Raw genomic sequence first — 18,772 nt, 5'->3', positions numbered from 1 at the left:
AATTATAGTTTTACATACACAAAACAATGAGAACTAAATAAAATAAATAAATGAACATTTAAATCACTATTACATACCTTTATTGAAGACTCTTGTTGGCTTATGGAAGACAGGGACGAGGAGAGAGGGAGGACTGATTATTGTTTGGAAGGGAAATCCCCCCTCCATAAGGACTTAAAGTAGCAAAGCCCTCTCTGGGATTATTTCCCTCCCTGCCTGCTACACTCCCTGCATGCCTGCTGCACTCCCTGTATGCCTGCTACACTCCCTGCATGCCTGTTACACTCCCTGCATGCCTGTTATACTCCCTGCATGCCTGTTATACTCCCTGCATGCCTGCTACACTCCCTGCTACACTCCCTGCCTCCCTTCCACACTCCCTGTTTCCCTGCTACACTCCCTGCCTACCTGCTACACTCCCTGTTTCCCTGCTATACTCCATGCCTGCCTGCTACACTCCCTGCCTGCCTGCTACACTCCCTGCCTGCCTGCTGCAATCCCTGCCTGCCTGCTACACTCCCTGCATGCCTGTTACACTCCCTGTATTCCTGTTACACTCCCTGCATGCCTGCTACACTCCCTGCCTGCCTGCTACACTCCCTGCCTCCCTGCCACAGTCCTTGTATTCCTGTTACACTCCCTGCATGCCTGCTACACTCCCTGCCTGCCTGCTACACTCCCTGCCTCCCTTCCACACTCCCTGTTTCCCTGCTACATTCCCTGCATGCCTGCTACACTCCCTGCATGTCTGCTACACTCCCTGCCTGCCTGCTACACTCCCTGCATGTCTGCTACAATCCCTGTCTGCCTGCTACACTCCCTGCATGCCTGCTACACTCCCTGCCTGCCTGCTACACTCCCTGCCTGCTTGCTACAATCCCTGCCTGCCTGCTACACTCCCTGCCTGCCTGCTACACTCCCTGCCTGCAAAATGTTTGGATAAATGAGCAGAAGCTTCCTCACACACCCAGAGACACAGCCAGACTGACTCACGAGACGTGTGAGTGGCTGTGGCTGCTAGGTGGATGGGTACAATACGGCTCATAAGCGAAATAACAGCCGATAACCGGAACCCGAAAAGCCGACTAATAACTGAGTTGGCCGATAACCGAGGGTCCACTGTAGCTGAGTTTGATAGACTGAAACAATGGAATGGGCCAAAAATAGGGTGTAAAGTGGGTGAAATTGCCGATGTGTAACTATTACCGTTGTGTTATGTGTATGCTAACCTAACCACTCTGTAAAATCTAATCCGGCACCCTACAGGTCCTGATGATGCCGAATTAGTGATGGTCAACCTGTATTCTAAGCTGTGCATAATTAGGCTTTCCATGAAATGCATAAAATTTAGGCAGAATAAATAAATGCTTTTAGATAAGGAAGACTCTAGTATCTGGGTTATTAGTATTTATTAATCATACAATCTATTTTTCACTTTTAAGCACAAATTTATAACTAACATTGCATTATTTAACATCAGATAGTCTATAGATTATAATAATACAGTGGACCCCCGCATAACGATTACCTCCGAATGTGACCAATTATGTAAGTGCATTTATGTAAGTGCGTTTGTACGTGTATGTTTGGGGGTCTGAAATGGACTAATCCACTTCACAATATTTCTTATGGGAACAAATTCGGTCAGTACTGGCACCTGAACATACTTCTGGAGTGAAAAAATATCGTTAACCGGGGGTCCACTGTACAGTACTTGAAGGTTGAGCAGTCATTCTATTTTGCTGAAAAGGAAAATTGTAGACTATCTTCCACCAAAAGAAAACACTGAGGGGTACCTTCATGCCAGTAAAGGGCTCTCTGTTAAATTAATGGATCTACTCTTCCCCTGGCTCATTTCTTATTACCTCCCATAAGATAAGATAAGATAAGATAAGATTTCGTTCGGATTTTTAACCCCGGAGGGTTAGCCACCCAGGATAACCCAAGAAAGTCAGTGCGTCATCGAGGACTGTCTAACTTATTTCCATTGGGGTCCTTAATCTTGTCCCCCAGGATGCGACCCACACCAGTCGACTAACACCCAGGTACCTATTTGCTGCTAGGTGAACAGGACAACAGGTGTAAGGAAACGTGTCGAAATGTTTCCACCCGCCGGGAATCGAACCCGGGCCCTCCGTGTGTGAAGCGGGAGCTTTAGCCACCAGGCCACCGGGCCACTTTGACTCCTATCACTGTAGTGCTTTTCCAAGAATATAAAGATAATTAAAACAAGAAAGCTTCCTCCCTTCAGTGAGAATTAGCTCTGCTTCCCTTGTACAATACTAATGTTACCTAGTTAGTATTAAAGAATATTTTTGATACACATTTGATACCAAAGATAATGGAAACTATTGATAGTGTGGATCAGTAGTGTGACAGTTATCAGCTACTCTTCCTCCCTTATCTGCAGTTGTGGAGGATGGTTTCTCTCCCTGCCCTTCTTGGATAGTGCATGAGAGTGTCTTTGTAGGTAGTGGATGGGGACTAATAAGTGCTGAGCCCCAGTAATGACCTTGGCTAGTTCCTTGAGTATGACTTGGTTCTTGCTTCAAAGATAAAGTTCTTTACTGATGGGTCAGAGAGTGAGGGTATAGTTGCCTTTGAGGCAATCACCAGAAAGGACTCATATTATGCATATTTACCAAGAGAGTCCTCTCTGTTTCTTGCAATGCTAGATCTGTATGATTCTTGCTTCTCTTGTCCTGATTGCTGGTTTAGGTGGGTCCTGGTATACTATTTACTTAAATTACCAGCATACTCTGTTGACCCTGGTCCAGTATGGTTCTGTCCACCCTGTGGCACAGAAAGTCCATGTGATTAGCCCATATCCATGCCCATCACAGGAAGGTGGAATTCTGTTGGTGCCTGGGCCATTAGGAGTTTAGAAATTTAACAGATGGATGCTGAAGCAAAGGCTGTTTTTTCAAACTTCCCATAAATTTTTGCCTTGGGAAGTAGCAGGTGATCTTTAGGAAAAAGCAACAAGTTATACAGGGATTGGCAAGACATGGACATTTGGACCCCCTCCAACAAGAATTCTTACCTTGGGATGGTCCTCTGTAGATTGTGGATTGGGCACACACACACACAACCCAAAGCCACCTGTTTGCAGGTGTCTTGTGGTGGGCAGTTGCCTGTGGTGTGCATTTGAAATATTTTTCCACAGCCTAAGATTTTTTGTTTAAGTCAGCATTTTTATAATTTCCAGGGTGCATGTATGTATTAACCCTTTCACTGTTGACACCCCTTCCATATTGAAAGCTTCCTTCTGTGTTGGCATTTTTCAAGAAACTAAAAACAATGATTTTATATTCTAAAATGGTAGAGAATCTTTTTCTAGAAGTAATGCAAACAAAAATGCAAAATTTGCTGTAATACTTACAGAATTATGCAGGTCAGTGAGCACTTTATGCAACAGCAATTTCAGTCAGTTTGAACAATCCCAATACTCAAACTGACTCAGTTCTCAGCTGTTCATTGATCACAAGAAACTACCCATTCAGCTTCAGGGTTAAGTGCCCAGAATTTGGCAATTTGGCCAGTTTTACATTGTTTTTAAATTAAAATTTGTTGAAAATAGAGTCCAAAACAAACACTGTACACATTCTTGCCACAAAGGCATCCTTCCTGCTGTTCATTAATTACATCCCAGGCCTCTTCTATATAACACTTGCTGTTCATTTTGAATTCATTGTTTTTCCCTATTCCTTGGCTAATAAACCATAATAAAAAATGCTGGGAGATGGTTTAAGACATCTCAGTAATTGAAGCAGACCTAGTAAAAAACCATAAAACATCCTGGGGTCTCCTACCTTTTCCTTGGAAAAGTCTGAAAATTGACCACTTTTGCCACCTTGAGGTCTATTTCAGGCCACTTCCAGTCTTAAGCTGACATAAGATCCATTTTATTAATACATGGTCTGTCTATTGACACAAAGGAGCAGATAACAAAATCATGAAAACCACCCTAAATTTGCTATTTTAACCCAACAAGGTCAGGGGTTAGCTGTTCACACCATGCATTGTGTGGGTCAGGATTTCTTTTATGCTCTGCACACCCACCACACAGACCCTTTCTCTCACGTCTAGGCCAAAATTTGCCACTCAGCAAATTTAAAGGCACTATAAATTGTGTGTAGATCTATGTGAGCAACACTGATCCACTGATGTATATCAATGTGGCCAATAGTGAAATAATTAAATTGCTCTTCCAATCTCAAAATTTCCATCCACCAGCTAGCTTGATTTGGATTTTGAATTGTTTTCAATTATTCAATGTACAGTATTTGTTGCTCCTATTCCTGGTTTATAATTTTATATATTTTCAAGCATCTAAACATCTAATGCTATAAAGCACAGTATTTTATTAGTAGGCAATGTATCAAGGCTTTTAATTTTTTAAAGTGATTGTTTAAAAAAAGATAAATTTGTCCTGATTCATAAAGCATTCATAATATAATTTGCAATGAATACATGAAATTTGAGTTTGGTGCACTCTCAAAACCCTTACAAGAGTCTGGTGTGTTACATGTATGTACTTAGACAGTCTCTTCTGTTGTACTGTATTTTAACATGAGAAGTTTGCAGTAGTTAGTAATTGGTATTTATTGAACTAGTTCACCACATTAACAAAGTTTTTAATTTTATTTTGAAAAAATAGCTCAGTTAATCTAGTGAGAGTTTACTGATGTACATCCAAAAATAATCATTAAAATTATAGCTAATTCTGACAGTGTGTGTTGGTTTATTCTAGATTATAAATTTTTCCCAGTTTTTTCAGTGTATAGGCATCTTTCACTTTATACAATAGATGTGTCCCAGGTTCATGGCAAGTGTAGTAAGGTTACTCAAGCCATCAACACTCAATCTCATACCAAGAATCTTAATACATTTTGTGAACTACACTGATTGTATACAGCAAATAATTATGTATTAAACACACACAGTTATCAATAGAAACAGGACATGGCATAATAGCAAATTTGAATAAGGCAAACCTGCAAAAAAGAAACAATAGATTTGCCCATAAAAGGTATTTAGTTTATTATAAACACTGTAAAACCTCAACAGGTAAAATTGTACAACCTAAAAATACAATCATACCTTATAAAATATATACAATAATTCATATATAAATTATTTTTATTTACTAGATACTGAAACATGAGTGCTGATGTGGTGCTTGAGGTAGTCCTTGCGTGAAGAGCGGTAGGGACAGTGTGGACATGAGTAGGGCCTCTCTCCAGTATGTGTACGGATGTGCCGCACAAGAAGATAATGGAAGTAAGTGGAGTAAGAACAGTACTTGCACTGGTGTGTCTTATGTATCCTTGGTCCAGGAGCCACACCTTTTTCGCCTCTTGATTCCATTGTACCTAATGTCTGAAAAAAAAAAAAAAAAATTTTAGAATCCAATAATCAATACATAATTTTTACCAATTGTGTATTGCAACTGTGCAAGTTATAGTTTGTTTTTGCCTTTGACAAAATTTATTTTAACTGGATACAGTAAACATATATCTGTGGTGATAACCACATAGCTTCAGTTATGAATATGCATTTTACAAACAATTACAGTTGTCTCAAAAACTTCAAATTTTGGGAAACAGAAATTAGTTGAAATTTCCTCCTTTCAGTAAATCCAAGAAACAATATATTTATTGTACTTTTTGTGCCTTTTCTCACCATTATTTGGTTATTGATTTTTTTTTGTCTTTGCATGAAATACACTGATTTTTTTTTGTATATAAACATTTAGCCAAAATGTTTCATGAGTCATGTTATTTATGTTAGCTAATTCTTGCCTCCTACAATCTAAGAATTTTTATGAGCATAAATATAATAATAGGAATGAAGATCCTGAGGTATATGTGGGGAAAGTGCATAAGACAGTGGGTAGATTGACAAGGGGTAATGCATCTGGGATAGATGGATTTAAGACTAATATTAAAATCAGGCGGGGATATAATATTGGAATTTTGGTGTGTTTGTTTAGCACTTATATGAAAGAAGGGAAGGACCAAAGGATTGACAGAGCATACATAGTTCCTTTGTATAAAAGAAAAGGGACAAGAGGGAATGTAAGAATTATAGGGTGATAAGCCTACTGAATATACCAGGTAAAGTTTATGGTACAATTATTATTGAAAGAGTTAGTAGTAAAACACAAAATAGGATTACAGAGAAGCAGGGAGGACTTAGGAAGTGTGGAGGATGTGTTGTAGACCAAGTGTTTACATTGAAACATATAAGTGAGTAGTACCAGATAAGGATAAGATGTTTGTTGCATTTATGGATTTAAGATGGATAGGGGAGCCATGTGGCAGTGTTGAAAATGTATGGAATAGAAGATGGGTTATTAAAAGTTAGGGGTTCCTATGCAGAGAGTGAGGTCGTATTCAGGAGGAAGGGGAATTATTTCCCAGTGAAAGTAGGACTAAAACAAGGATTTGTGATGCCACAGTGGTTGTTTAACATATTTATAGGTGGGGTTATAAAAGAAGTAAACACCAGGGTGTTGAGAAGGGGTGTGGGATAGAAAGATGCTTGATCTGATACAAAGTGGAAGTTATCCCTGTTGCTCTTTGCTGATGACAGTTCTTTTAGGGGATTCTAAAGGCAAATTTGTTACAAAGGTAAGTGGATGAATTTGAGAGGGTATATAAAAGAAGGAAACTAAAACATAAGAACATAAGAAACAAGGAACACTGCAACAGGCCTACTGACCCATGCAAAGCAGGTCCATGCCAGCCCCCCAGCCTAGAACAATGACCATCTAGTCAGGTCACTTCCACTTAAGGAAGGAGCACAGCACCAGACCTGGTAGCCCAAGCTAGTCAGGTCCAACTCACACCCACCCACACCCACTCATGTATTTATCCAACCTATTTTTAAAACTACACAACGTCTTAGCGTCTATGATGGTAATCGGGAGTTTGTTCCACTCATCCACAACTCTTACCAAACCAGTGCTTTCCTATATCCTTCCTGAATCTGAACTTTTCCAACTTGAAGCCACTGCTGCAAGTCCTGTCTTGGCTGGATATTTTCAGCATGCTATTTACATCCCCTTTATTTATAAAAGAGCATGGTGATGAGGGTAACACAAGGTCTAGGCATTGATAGATTGAATGTTCAGTTGGAGGGAGTGAGTATGGAGGAAGTTGATATTTTTAGATACAGTGGAACCCTGTTTTTTGGCCAATTTTTGTCCCGAGTTTCGGCCGGCGTATCAGACCTGTCCGCCTGCCCGCACTTGCACGCCTCCCCGCCCAGGTGTCGTGAGCCAGTCTAGCAGTGTTTATCCTTGAGTGAACATTACACTGCGCACTCGCCCGCCAGCCAGCCAGCCAGCCAGCTAGCTAGCTAGCTAGCTAGTTAGCCAGGCAACCAGCCAGCCAGCCAGCCAGTCAGCCAGCCAGTCAGCCAGCCAGCTAGTTAGCCAGGCAACCAGCCAGCCAGGCATCCAGCTAGCTAGCTAGCTAGCCAGGCAACCAGCCAGCCAGGCAACCAGCATAAGAACATAAGAAAGAAGGAACACTGCAACAGTCCTCCTGACCCATGCAGAGCATGTCCATGTCCCCCCCCCCCCCCCCAGATTAGCCAAATGACCCACCCAGTCTAGTCACCTCCACTCAAGGAAGGAGCATGGCACCAGACCCAGCAGCACAAGCTAGTCAGGTCCAACTCACACCCACCCACACCCACTCATGTATTTATCTAACCTATTTTTAAAACTACACAACGTTTTAGCCTCAATAACTGTACTCGGGATTTTGTTCCACTCATCCACAACTCTATTACCAAACCAGTGCTTTCCTATATCCTTCCTGAATCTGAATTTTTCCAACTTGAAACCATTGCTGCAAATCCTGTCTTGGATGGAAATTTTCAGCACGCTATTTACATCCCCTTTATTTATTCCTGTTTTCCATTTATACACCTCGATCATATCCCCCCTAATTCTACGCCTTTCGAGAGAGTGCAGATTCAGGGCCCTCGGTCTATCCTCATAGGGAAGATTTCTGATACATGGGATCATCTTTGTCATCCTCCTCCGTATGTTTTCCAGAGCATTTATGTCCATTCTGTAATATGGTGACCAGAACTGAGCAGCATAGTCTAAATGAGGCCTAACCAAGGATATATAAAGTTGAAGAACCTGAGGACTTCTATTATTTATACTTCTAGATATGAAGCCAAGAATTCTGTTAGCTTTATTGCAATCACTAATGCACTGTTGTCTTGGTTTTAGATTACTGCTAACCAGAACTCCTAAATCCTTTTTGCAATCAGTAGTATTAAGATCTACATTACGTATTTAGTTTATATGTGGCATGGTTATTTACCTGTCCAACATTTAGAACTTTGTATTTGTCAATATTAAACTGCATCTGCCACTTCTCCGACCATTGTATCAGTCTATTCAAATCATCCTGGAGTGCTCTAGTGTCCTCATTAGAATGAATTGGATGGCCTATTTTGGTGTCATCAGCAAATTTGCTTATGGTGTTATTTATTCCCTCATCTATGTCGTTTATGTAAATTGTGAACAACAACGGGCCCAACACTGACCCCTGAGGAACACCGCTTGTGATGTGCCCCCATTCTGATTTCTCCCCATTTATGCAAACTCTCTGCTGCCTATTTGTCAGCCATGCCTCTACCCAGGAAAAAATTTCTCCTATTCCGTGTGCCTTAAGTTTCCTCAGTAGCCTCTGGTGTGGAACTCTATCGAAAGCCTTACTGAAGTCCATATACACAGTATCATATTCATTACCATGATCTACCTCCTCAAACACCTTAGTGAAAAAAGTTAGTAAATTCGTAAGACAGAAACGCCCCTTTGTAAAACCGTGTTGAGATTCATTAATCAATCTGTGCCTATCAAGATGGCTACGAATTGCTTCGGCAATTATTGATTCCATAAATTTTCCCACTATGGAGGTAAGGCTTATTGGTCTATAGTTTGAAGTCAAGGACCTGTCACCTGCCTTGTAAATAGGTATTACATTTGCCATTTTTCACTTATCAGGCACTATGCCAGTTTGTAGTGATATGTTAAAAAGATTAGTCAAAAGTATGCTAAGTTCCTTTTTACATTCCTTTAACACCCTTGCAAACAGTTCATCAGGACCTGGGGATTTGTTAGGTTTTAGTTTCTCTATTTGTCTGAGGACCATGACACTAGTTACCACAATCGTGCATAGTTTATTATCATCCTGTTCTACATAATCTCTTATTTCAGGAATATCGCTAGTATTTTCCTGGGTGAAAACTGAGAGGAAGTAGGTATTGAGAATTTCACACATATTCTTATCACTGTCAGTGATCTGACCAGAGTTACTCTTAAGTGGGCCAATCTTATCACTAATCTTACTTCTGTATACCTGTATACCTGGGTTAGTCTTTGAATCCCTTGCGACCTTAGCCTCATAATCCCTTTTTGCTTTTCTTATTCCTCTCTTTATTTCTCTCTTTAATTGAATATATTGTTTTCTTAACCCTTTGACTGTTTTGGTCGTATATATACGTCTTACGAGGTACCGTGTTTGGCGTATATATACTCATAAATTCTAGTGGCTTCAAATCAAGCAGGAGAAAGCTGGTAGGCCAACATATGAGAGAATGGGTCTGTGTGGTCAGTGTGCACCATATAAAAAACATCCTGGAGCACGCAGTGCATAATGAGAAAAAAAAACCTAACCTTTTTTTTTAATTAAAATGCCGACTTTGTGGTCTATTTTCGTATAGTATTTATTGTTGTATTCTCGTTTTCGTGGTCTCATTCGATAGAATGGAAAACATATTATAGAAATAGAGGTGATTTTGATTGGTTTTACTATAAAAAGAACCTGGAAATGGAGCTCAAAATAGGGGAAATGTTTGATTTTTGCCGATGTTCAAAAGTAAACAAATGATGTCATTGTCCAATAAATGTCCAACTAGTCATTCTAATATGCAGTCATGAATGGGTTGACATTATTTGTACAATTATTACAGTATTGCAGTAGTCTGCATAACAGTAAATGTTCTATTTTTTTTTTAATAAAAATTCAAAATAGAAAGCAAGAGTAATATCAGAGGGGCCTGGAGACGTGACTGATGAACAAAGAAAATGTTATTTTAGAGCCAGAAATGTCTGCATTGTTCATTCTGGACCTTATTTTGAAATCGTCATATTTTTTTAATTTTCGTGAAATTGGCCAAATTGCAAATTTCTGACCACGTTATTGGGTAGTTGAAATTGGTAAATGGGCAGTTTCTTGTACTTAATCGATAGAAAAAACGGAGTTCTAAAGAAATAGCTATGAGTTTGGTCGACTGGAACACTGGAATTAGTTGAAAATAGAGCTCAAAGTAGGCAAAATCGCCGGTTTTTAAATATCGCCGAGGTCACTAACTTCGTGAGAGTGTAATTCCGTTAGTTTTTTCGTTTTTTTTGGTGTCATTACAATCGGGAAAAGATTATCTATCATTTCATAAGAAAAAATAATTTTTTTTTTTTTTTTAAATTTTGTGACACCAGGAGACACCTCAGGATTGGGGTTGCAACAATCAAGGGGTTAACTGCCCATCCCCTCTTTTGATATGTCTATATATGCCTCTCTTTTGACCAATGAGATGCTTCAATCTATTGTTCGTCCATTTGGGATCATTTTTGTTAGATCTAATTTCTCTACTCGGAACAAAAGTTGTCTGAAAAACGTCATATTGGCAACCCTACCTGACCCATAGTCAGGACATCCCAATTTAGCCCACCCAGGTAATTTTTCAGTCCCATGAAGTCGGCCAAGCGAAAATCTGGGACAGAGATTTGATTGCAGTTATCTGTGTAATTCCATGATATATTGAAACTAAGTGATTTGTGATCACTTTCCCCAAGCTCATCATTAACCTCAATATTATTAATTAGTGACTCTTTGTTGGCAAGAACCAAGTCAAGTACACTGTTTCCTCTAGTTGGTTCTGTCACAACCTGTTCTAAAAAGCAATCCTGAACCGTATCAAGAAAGTCAATAGACTCAAGTTTCCTGTCATATTGTTCCAATCAATTTGTCTAAAGTTAAAATCTCCCATTATCACAGCATTTTCATATCTAGATGCCTTATGAATTTCGTCCCATAACAGCTTACTGCACTCCCTATCTAGGTTTGGGGGCCGATAAATCACACCCAAAATTAATTTGTCATGTCCCTCAAGAAACTGTAGCCAAACAGATTCTGTGTTCGATGTTTCTAATCTTATATCATATTTAAGACAACAATTTAAATTTTTCTGACATACACCACCACCCTTCCTGTTGGCCCTATCAGTGTGGGATAGTTTATAACCCTGTATGTTGCATTCAGAAGGCATTTCTCTATCTTTCAGGTTGAACCAGGTCTCTGTTATACCAATAATATCTATATTACCTACACTTGCAAGTAATCTTAGCTCATCTATCTGGCAGGCAGCCAGTCAGCCAAGCAACCAGCCAGTCAGCCAAGCAACCAGCCAGCCAGGCAGCTGAAAAATTTGTGCATGAATTTAAGGGGTACGTAGACTGAAAAATTCAAACCCCAACAAGTGTTTAGCTGTGATGAAACAGGCCTGTTTTGGAAGAAAATGCCAAAGAGGACCTAACTCTTTTGTTCTGTGCTGGCATCTTCTAGATGCCAGCAAGTCTCTTCAATAAAGGTAAGTAAATGTCATTTAAAATGTTTATTTAAATTTTTATTTATCTATTGTATACTAGTATATGTATTTATCTGTGTTGTGTGTATGTAAAACTATAGTTATTCTTTAAAAAATTTATTTTTTGTGAATATTTTTGTGGGTCTGGAATTGGATTAATTTTATTTATACATTATTTCTTATGGGAAATATTGCTTCATCTTTCAATCGTTTATAGAGTTTAGGCTTAGCTCCTGGAACAGATTACGGCCGAAACTTGGGGTTCCACTGTACCTTATTTATTTAATAATTTGAACATACATACAGAAGTACAAAAAATACAGGTAAGAGCAGCATGCCAAAGCCACTTGTATGCATAGCATTACTGGCAGGCTTAAAATTAACTAAGCAATGATGTAATCAGTGATAAAAATTATTGTAAACAGATAACAATAAAGCACAAATGAGTATTACAAAGACAGGTCATATGGTTGCATGCATTGCTGTACATTCAGTAGAATGGAGTATTCTGTTAGGTAGTGTATTTAAAAAATAACAAAGTTAGATTGGGTCCTAGGTTTAACATTTATGTGATATAATTGTGAGAAGCATCTAAGATATACAATTTATAAGGTTCAGTTATTCAGTATTTATTTGGTTTTGGGTGAGTAAGTGATCTTTGAGAAGAGACTTGAATTTATAAACAGGTAGTGTTTCTTTTATATTTACAGGTAATGAATTCCAGATTTTAGGGCCTTTTATGTGCATTGAGTTTTTGCATAGCGTGCAATGGACTTAGTCACATACTATTGTCTAGAAATGTATACATAGTATTCATAGGTCCCAGCAATGTTTTGGATATGCGGGAGTATATAATAATAATAATAATAATAATAATAATAATGATGCTTCCTTGAAGCATAGTGTAAGACAAGTGTCATCCCACACTGTTGACACAGTACAGCAGGGTGACATTTGATGAGTCTTGACTTTGTTTTCACAGTTACACATAAACATGTCTGTCTATCTGTCTAGCTCTCTGTTTATCTCTGTCTCTGCTTATCTGTCTGTCTGTCTCTCTGTCTGCTTCTCTCTCTGTCTCTCTGCTTGTCTCTCTCTCTTCTCAGAGAGTGCCACTCGTGAACCAACAGGTATTACACACGACGCAGTCTGATTCCTGAGCAAGTGTAAATATGTATTACTTGCCAGTCATGCCTTACTATGCATTATATCTACAAGCACATAATAGCACTTTGTCTGGATTTTTTGGGTTATTCTAGGTAATTTACGCTATGTATAATTGTATTTATGTGTACCTACGAGACAGAGACAGAGATAGAGACAGATTTAGCTACAGACAGATAGACAGCCAATCAGCCTGCCAGCCAGCCATGTTGTTTACACAAACCCACGTTCCCTTCCCCACTAACCATACTGCCCTCCCCACCAACTATGCTGTCTTTCTCACCACCCACACGCAAATAAGTCACTTGTCTGACTTTTTTGGATTATCCTAGGTAATCTACACATATGTTGCTATGTTTACACAAACCCACACTGCCTTCCCCACCACCCACACACAAATAAGTCACTTCGTCTGACATTTTTCGGTTATCCTAGGTAATCTACACATGTGTGGCTGTGTTTACACAAACCCACACTGCCTTCCCCACTACCCACATGCAAATAAGTCACTTTGACTTTTCTGGGTTATTCTAGGTAATCTACACATGTGTGGCTGTGTTTGCACAAACTCAAACTTCCTTCCCCACCACCCACACTGTCTTCCCCACCACCCACATGCAAATAAGTCACTCTGACTTTTTTTAGTGGAAGGTTGATAATGCTGTGGGTTTTCATCACTATTTCTGGTATCCTGTTTATTACTTTCTGTCACAAACCCCTCAAAACCATTAGATTCATCTTCAATGACACATCAGTCTGTGTTAGAACTATCATTTGAGAAGGGAAGAGTCCCAATTCGCCAGAGAGTGAGGTATTCCTTACTGCATGGCTTGGTGACAAAGGCGCATTGAATTACTCCCACAATGCAATGCAGGTGCCCCGATTTTTTTTTATACAGCGCACACTGACCACACAGGCCCATTCTCTCACATGTAGGCCTACCAGCTTTCTCCCACTCGATTTGAAGGTGCTAGAATTTATGTGTACAAGTATGCCAAGTGAGTGTAAAATGAAAGCCTGTGATTGTTTTACATGATGGTAGGATTGCTGATGTCTTTTGTCTGTCTCATAAATATGCAAGATTACAGGCATGTCTTGCTACTTCTACTTACACTTAGGTCACACTACACATACATGTACACATTTATTTATACACACTCATCTGAGTTTTCTTTGATTTTATCTTAATAGTTCTTGGTCTTATTAATTTTCCTTTTATATCCATGGGGAAGTGGAATAAGAATCTTTCCTCCGTAAGCCATGCGTGTTGTAAAAGTCAACTAAAATGCCGGGAACAATGGGCTAGTAACCCCTTTTCCTGTAAAGATTACTAAAAAGAATAAGAAGAAGAAAATTGTCAAAGTGGGAAGTCTGAATGTGCGTGGATGTTGTGCAGATGATAAGAAAGAGATGATTGTGGATGTTATGAATGAGAAGAAGCTGGATGTCCTGGCTTTAAGTGAAACAAAGCTGAAGGGGGTGGGAGAGTTTCAGTGGAGAGGAATAAATGGGATTAGGTCAGGGGTTTCAAATAGAGTTAGAGCTAAAGAAGGAGTAGCAATAATGTTGAAGGATAAGCTATGGCAGGAAAAGAGGGACTATAAATGTATTAATTCAAGGATTATGTGGAGTAAAATAAAGATTGGATGTGAAAAGTGGGTTATAATAAGCGTGTATGCACCTGGAGAAGAGAGAAGTGTAGAGGAGAGAGAGAGATTTTGGGAAATGTTGAGTGAATGCGTGGGGAGTTTTGAATCAAGTGTGAGAGTAATGGTGGTTGGGGATTTCAATGCTAAAGTGGGTAAAAATGTTATGGAGGGAGTAGTAGGTAAATTTGGGGTGCCAGGGGTAAATGTAAATGGGGAGCCTTTAATTGAGCTATGTGTAGAAAGAAATTTGGTAATAAGTAATACATATTTTATGAAAAAGAGGATAAATAAATATACAAGGTATGATGTAGCACGTAATGAAAGTAGTTTATTAGATTATGTATTGGTGGATAAAAGGTTGATGGGTAGGCTCCAGGATGTACATGTTTATAGAGGGGCAACTGATATATCGGATCATTATTTAGTTGTAGCTACAGTTAGAGTAAGAGGTAGATGGGAAAAGAGGAAGGTGGCAACAACAAGTAAGAGGGAGGTGAAAGTGTATAAACTAAGGGAGGAGGAAGTTCGGGTGAGATATAAGCGACTATTGGCAGAAAGGTGGGCTAGTGCAAAGATGAGTAGTGGGGGGGTTGAAGAGGGTTGGAATAGTTTTAAAAATGCAGTATTAGAATGTGGGGCAGAAGTTTGTGGTTATAGGAGGGTGGGGGCAGGAGGAAAGAGGAGTGATTGGTGGAATGATGAAGTAAAGGGTGTGATAAAAGAGAAAAAGGTAGCTTATGAGAGGTTTTTACAAAGCAGAAGTGTTATAAGAAGAGCAGAGTATATGGAGAGTAAAAGAAAGGTAAAGAGAGTGGTGAGTGAGTGCAAAAGGAGAGCAGATGATAGAGTGGGAGAGGCACTGTCAAGAAATTTTAATGAAAATAAGAAAAAATTTTGGAGTGAATTAAACAAGTTAAGAAAGCCTAGGGAAAATATGGATTTGTCAGTTAAAAACAGAGTAGGGGAGTTAGTAGATGGGGAGATGGAGGTATTGGGTAGATGGCGAGAATATTTTGAGGAACTTTTAAATGTTAAGGAAGAAACAGAAGCAGTAATTTCATGCACTGGTCAGGGAGGTATACCATCTTTTAGGAGTGAAGAAGAGCAGAATGTAAGTGTGGGGGAGGTACGTGAGGCATTACGTAAAATGAAAGGGGGTAAAGCAGCTGGAACTGATGGGATCATGACAGAAATGTTAAAAGCAGGGGGGGATATAGTGTTGGAGTGGTTGGTACTTTTGTTTAATAAATGTATGAAAGAGGGGAAGGTACCTAGGGATTGGCGGAGAGCATGTATAGTCCCTTTATATAAAGGGAAAGGGGACAAAAGAGACTGTAAAAATTATAGAGGAATAAGCTTACTGAGTATACCAGGAAAAGTGTACGGTAGGGTTATAATTGAAAGAATTAGAGGTAAGACAGAATGTAGGATTGCGGATGAGCAAGGAGGTTTCAGAGTGGGTAGGGGATGTGTAGATCAAGTGTTTACATTGAAGCATATATGTGAACAGTATTTAGATAAAGGTAGGGGAGTTTTTATTGCATTTATGGATTTAGAAAAGGCATATGATAGAGTGGATAAAGGAGCAATGTGGCAGATGTTGCAAGTATATGGAATAGGTGGTAAGTTATTAAATGCTGTAAAGAGTTTTTATGAGGATAGTGAGGCTCAGGTTAGGGTGTGTAGAAGAGAGGGAGACTACTTCCCGGTAAAAGTAGGTCTTAGACAGGGATGTGTAATGTCACCATGGTTGTTTAATATATTTATAGATGGGGTTGTAAAGGAAGTAAATGCTAGGGTGTTCGGGAGAGGGGTGGGATTAAATTTTGGGGAATCAAATTCAAAATGGGAATTGACACAGTTACTTTTTGCTGATGATACTGTGCTTATGGGAGATTCTAAAGAAAAATTGCAAAGGTTAGTGGATGAGTTTGGGAATGTGTGTAAAGGTAGAAAGTTGAAAGTGAACATAGAAAAGAGTAAGGTGATGAGGGTATCAAATGATTTAGATAAAGAAAAATTGGATATCAAATTGGGGAGGAGGAGTATGGAAGAAGTGAATGTTTTCAGATACTTGGGAGTTGACATGTAGGCGGATGGATTTATGAAGGATGAGGTTAATCATAGAATTGATGAGGGAAAAAAGGTGAGTGGTGCGTTGAGGTATATGTGGAGTCAAAAAACGTTATCTATAGAGGAAAAGAAGGGAATGTATGAAAGTATAGTAGTACCAACACTCTTATATGAGTGCGAAGCTTGGGTGGTAAATGCAGCAGCGAGGAGATGGTTGGAGGCAGTGGAGATGTCCTGTTTGAGGGCAATGTGTGGTGTAAATATTATGCAGAAAGTTCGGAGTGTGGAAATTAGGAAAAGGTGTGGAGTTAATAAAAGTATTAGTCAGAGGGCAGAAGAGGGGTTGTTGAGGTGGTTTGGTCATTTAGAGAGAATGGATCAAAGTAGAATGACATGGAAAGCATATAAATCTATAGGGGAAGGAAGGCGGGGTAGGGGTCGTCCTCGAAAGGGTTGGAGAGAGGGGGTAAAGGAGGTTTTGTGGGCAAGGGGCTTGGACTTCCAGCAAGCGTGCATGAGCGTGTTAGATAGGAGTGAATGGAGACAAATGGTATTTGGGACCTGACAATCTGTTGGAGTGTGAGCAGGGTAATATTTAGTGAAGGGATTCAGGGAAACCGGTTATTTTCATATAATCGGACTTGAGTCCTGGAAATGGGAAGTACAATGCCTGCACTTTAAAGGAGGGGTTTGGGATATTGGCAGTTTGGAGAGAAATGTTGTGTATCTTTATATGTGTATGCTTCTAAACTGTTGTATTCTGAGCACCTCTGCAAAAACAGTGATAATGTGTGAGTGTGGTGAAAGTGTTGAATGATGATGAAAGTATTTTCTTTTTGGGGATTTTCTTTCTTTTTTGGGTCACCCTGCCTCGGTGGGAGAAGGCCGACTTGTTGAGAAAAAAAAAAAAAAATACAGTATTGGTCTCTCAGGCCCCAAATGTTAATAGGAAAAGAAAACAATTAGAAAAGAAAAGAAAAAACTACAAAGAACGTTAAATAAAGTAATGCGTGTATGTGGAAATCGTCGATGTTGCCGCCACCCGGTCATTTTGGATAAACTTCTCGGCACTGTATCTCGGTAAGTACTGATCAGAATTTTTTTTTTTGTCTTATTACCTTCACAAAAATATAACTCTTTAATTCTGTAAGAATTTTTTTTTTTTTTTTTCAAAATTTCTTGGACACTGGAGCACCACTTCAGATTTTGGCCTTGGACCCTGAAAGGGTTAAGTAGGGGCCCAATATTGGATGTTGTTCTCGACTTTGATTTGGCATAAGAAAAGAGATACTACTTTTGGTTTCTTACTATTTCATTTATGGTTTTTAGTTTTTCCCGCGATTCCTGACTCCTATAAGATTCCTTTAGCTTAAGTTCGCTGTTTGCTATTTCTCTGACCAGTGACTCCCTATGCATTTCAGATATATTGGCCTCTTTTAGCTGCTGTTATTCTTTTCCATCGCCTGTAAAGGGAGCACTTGTCTCTTTCTATTTTACATCTACTCCTCCTTTTTCTTGAAGGAATAAGCCTTGAGCATACATCGAGTGCCACCGAGTTAATCTGTTCTAGGCATAAGTTGGGGTCTGTGTTGCTTAGTCTATCTTCCCAGCTTATATCATTTAGGACTTGATTTACTTGGTCCCACTTTATGTTCTTCCTATTGAAGTTGAATTTGGTGAAGGCTCCCTCGTGACTAATCTCATTTTGTCGGTCTGGGGCTCTGCACATACATGTCTGAACCTTGATTATGTTGTGATCTGAGTACAGTGGACCCCCAGCATACCATATTAATCCGTTCCTGAGAGCTCATTGTATGCCGAAATTATCATAAGGCGAATTAATTTTCCCCATAAGAAATAATGGAAATCAAATTAATCCGTGCAAGACACCCAAAAGTATGAAAAAAAAAAGTTTTACTGCATGAAATATTAAGTTTAATGCACACAAACTGAAGAAGGCATGCACAGTAAGTAGTACTCTACTAACAATTGAATACATGACACTTACCTTTAATGAAAATCTGGTGATGATTGATGGAATGGGAGGAGAGGAGAATGTTGAACTTATTGTTTAGAAGAGGAATCCCCTTCCATTAGGACTTGAGGTATCAAGTCCTTTTCCGGGGTTACTTCCCTTCTTCTTTTAATGCCACTAGGACCAGCTTGAGAGTCAGCTGACTTCTGTCGCACAACATATCTGTCCACAGAGG

At 39.4% G+C, this 18,772-nt stretch overlaps 1 protein-coding gene and 1 long non-coding RNA gene across 3 annotated transcripts in view; one reads left to right on the top strand and one right to left on the bottom strand.

The window, feature by feature from the left end:
* Nucleotides 1-18,772, top strand: part of LOC128685014 (uncharacterized) — a 323,567-nt gene that overhangs the window by 262,806 nt on the left and 41,989 nt on the right. For both annotated transcript variants that reach the window (XR_011394456.1, XR_008406462.2), the window contains exons 3-4: nt 5,154-5,283; nt 11,374-11,679. This is a non-coding gene — a long non-coding RNA (uncharacterized lncRNA). The remainder of the gene's footprint in view (nt 1-5,153; nt 5,284-11,373; nt 11,680-18,772) is intronic.
* The window catches only part of LOC128684714 (zinc finger protein 771), a 274,487-nt gene continuing 257,113 nt past the window's right edge, over nt 1,399-18,772 (bottom strand). Inside the window, exon 6 of the mRNA XM_070103705.1 lies at nt 1,399-5,382. Within this exon, the coding sequence (XP_069959806.1) occupies nt 5,143-5,382 (240 nt within the window). The 3' untranslated portion in view covers nt 1,399-5,142. The remainder of the gene's footprint in view (nt 5,383-18,772) is intronic.

Source organism: Cherax quadricarinatus, chromosome 5 (genome assembly GCF_038502225.1).
Source record: "Cherax quadricarinatus isolate ZL_2023a chromosome 5, ASM3850222v1, whole genome shotgun sequence".
NCBI classification, from domain to species: domain Eukaryota; kingdom Metazoa; phylum Arthropoda; class Malacostraca; order Decapoda; family Parastacidae; genus Cherax; species Cherax quadricarinatus.
Note: the sequence above shows the minus strand (reverse complement) of the source record. Positions and strands in the feature narration are given on the sequence as shown.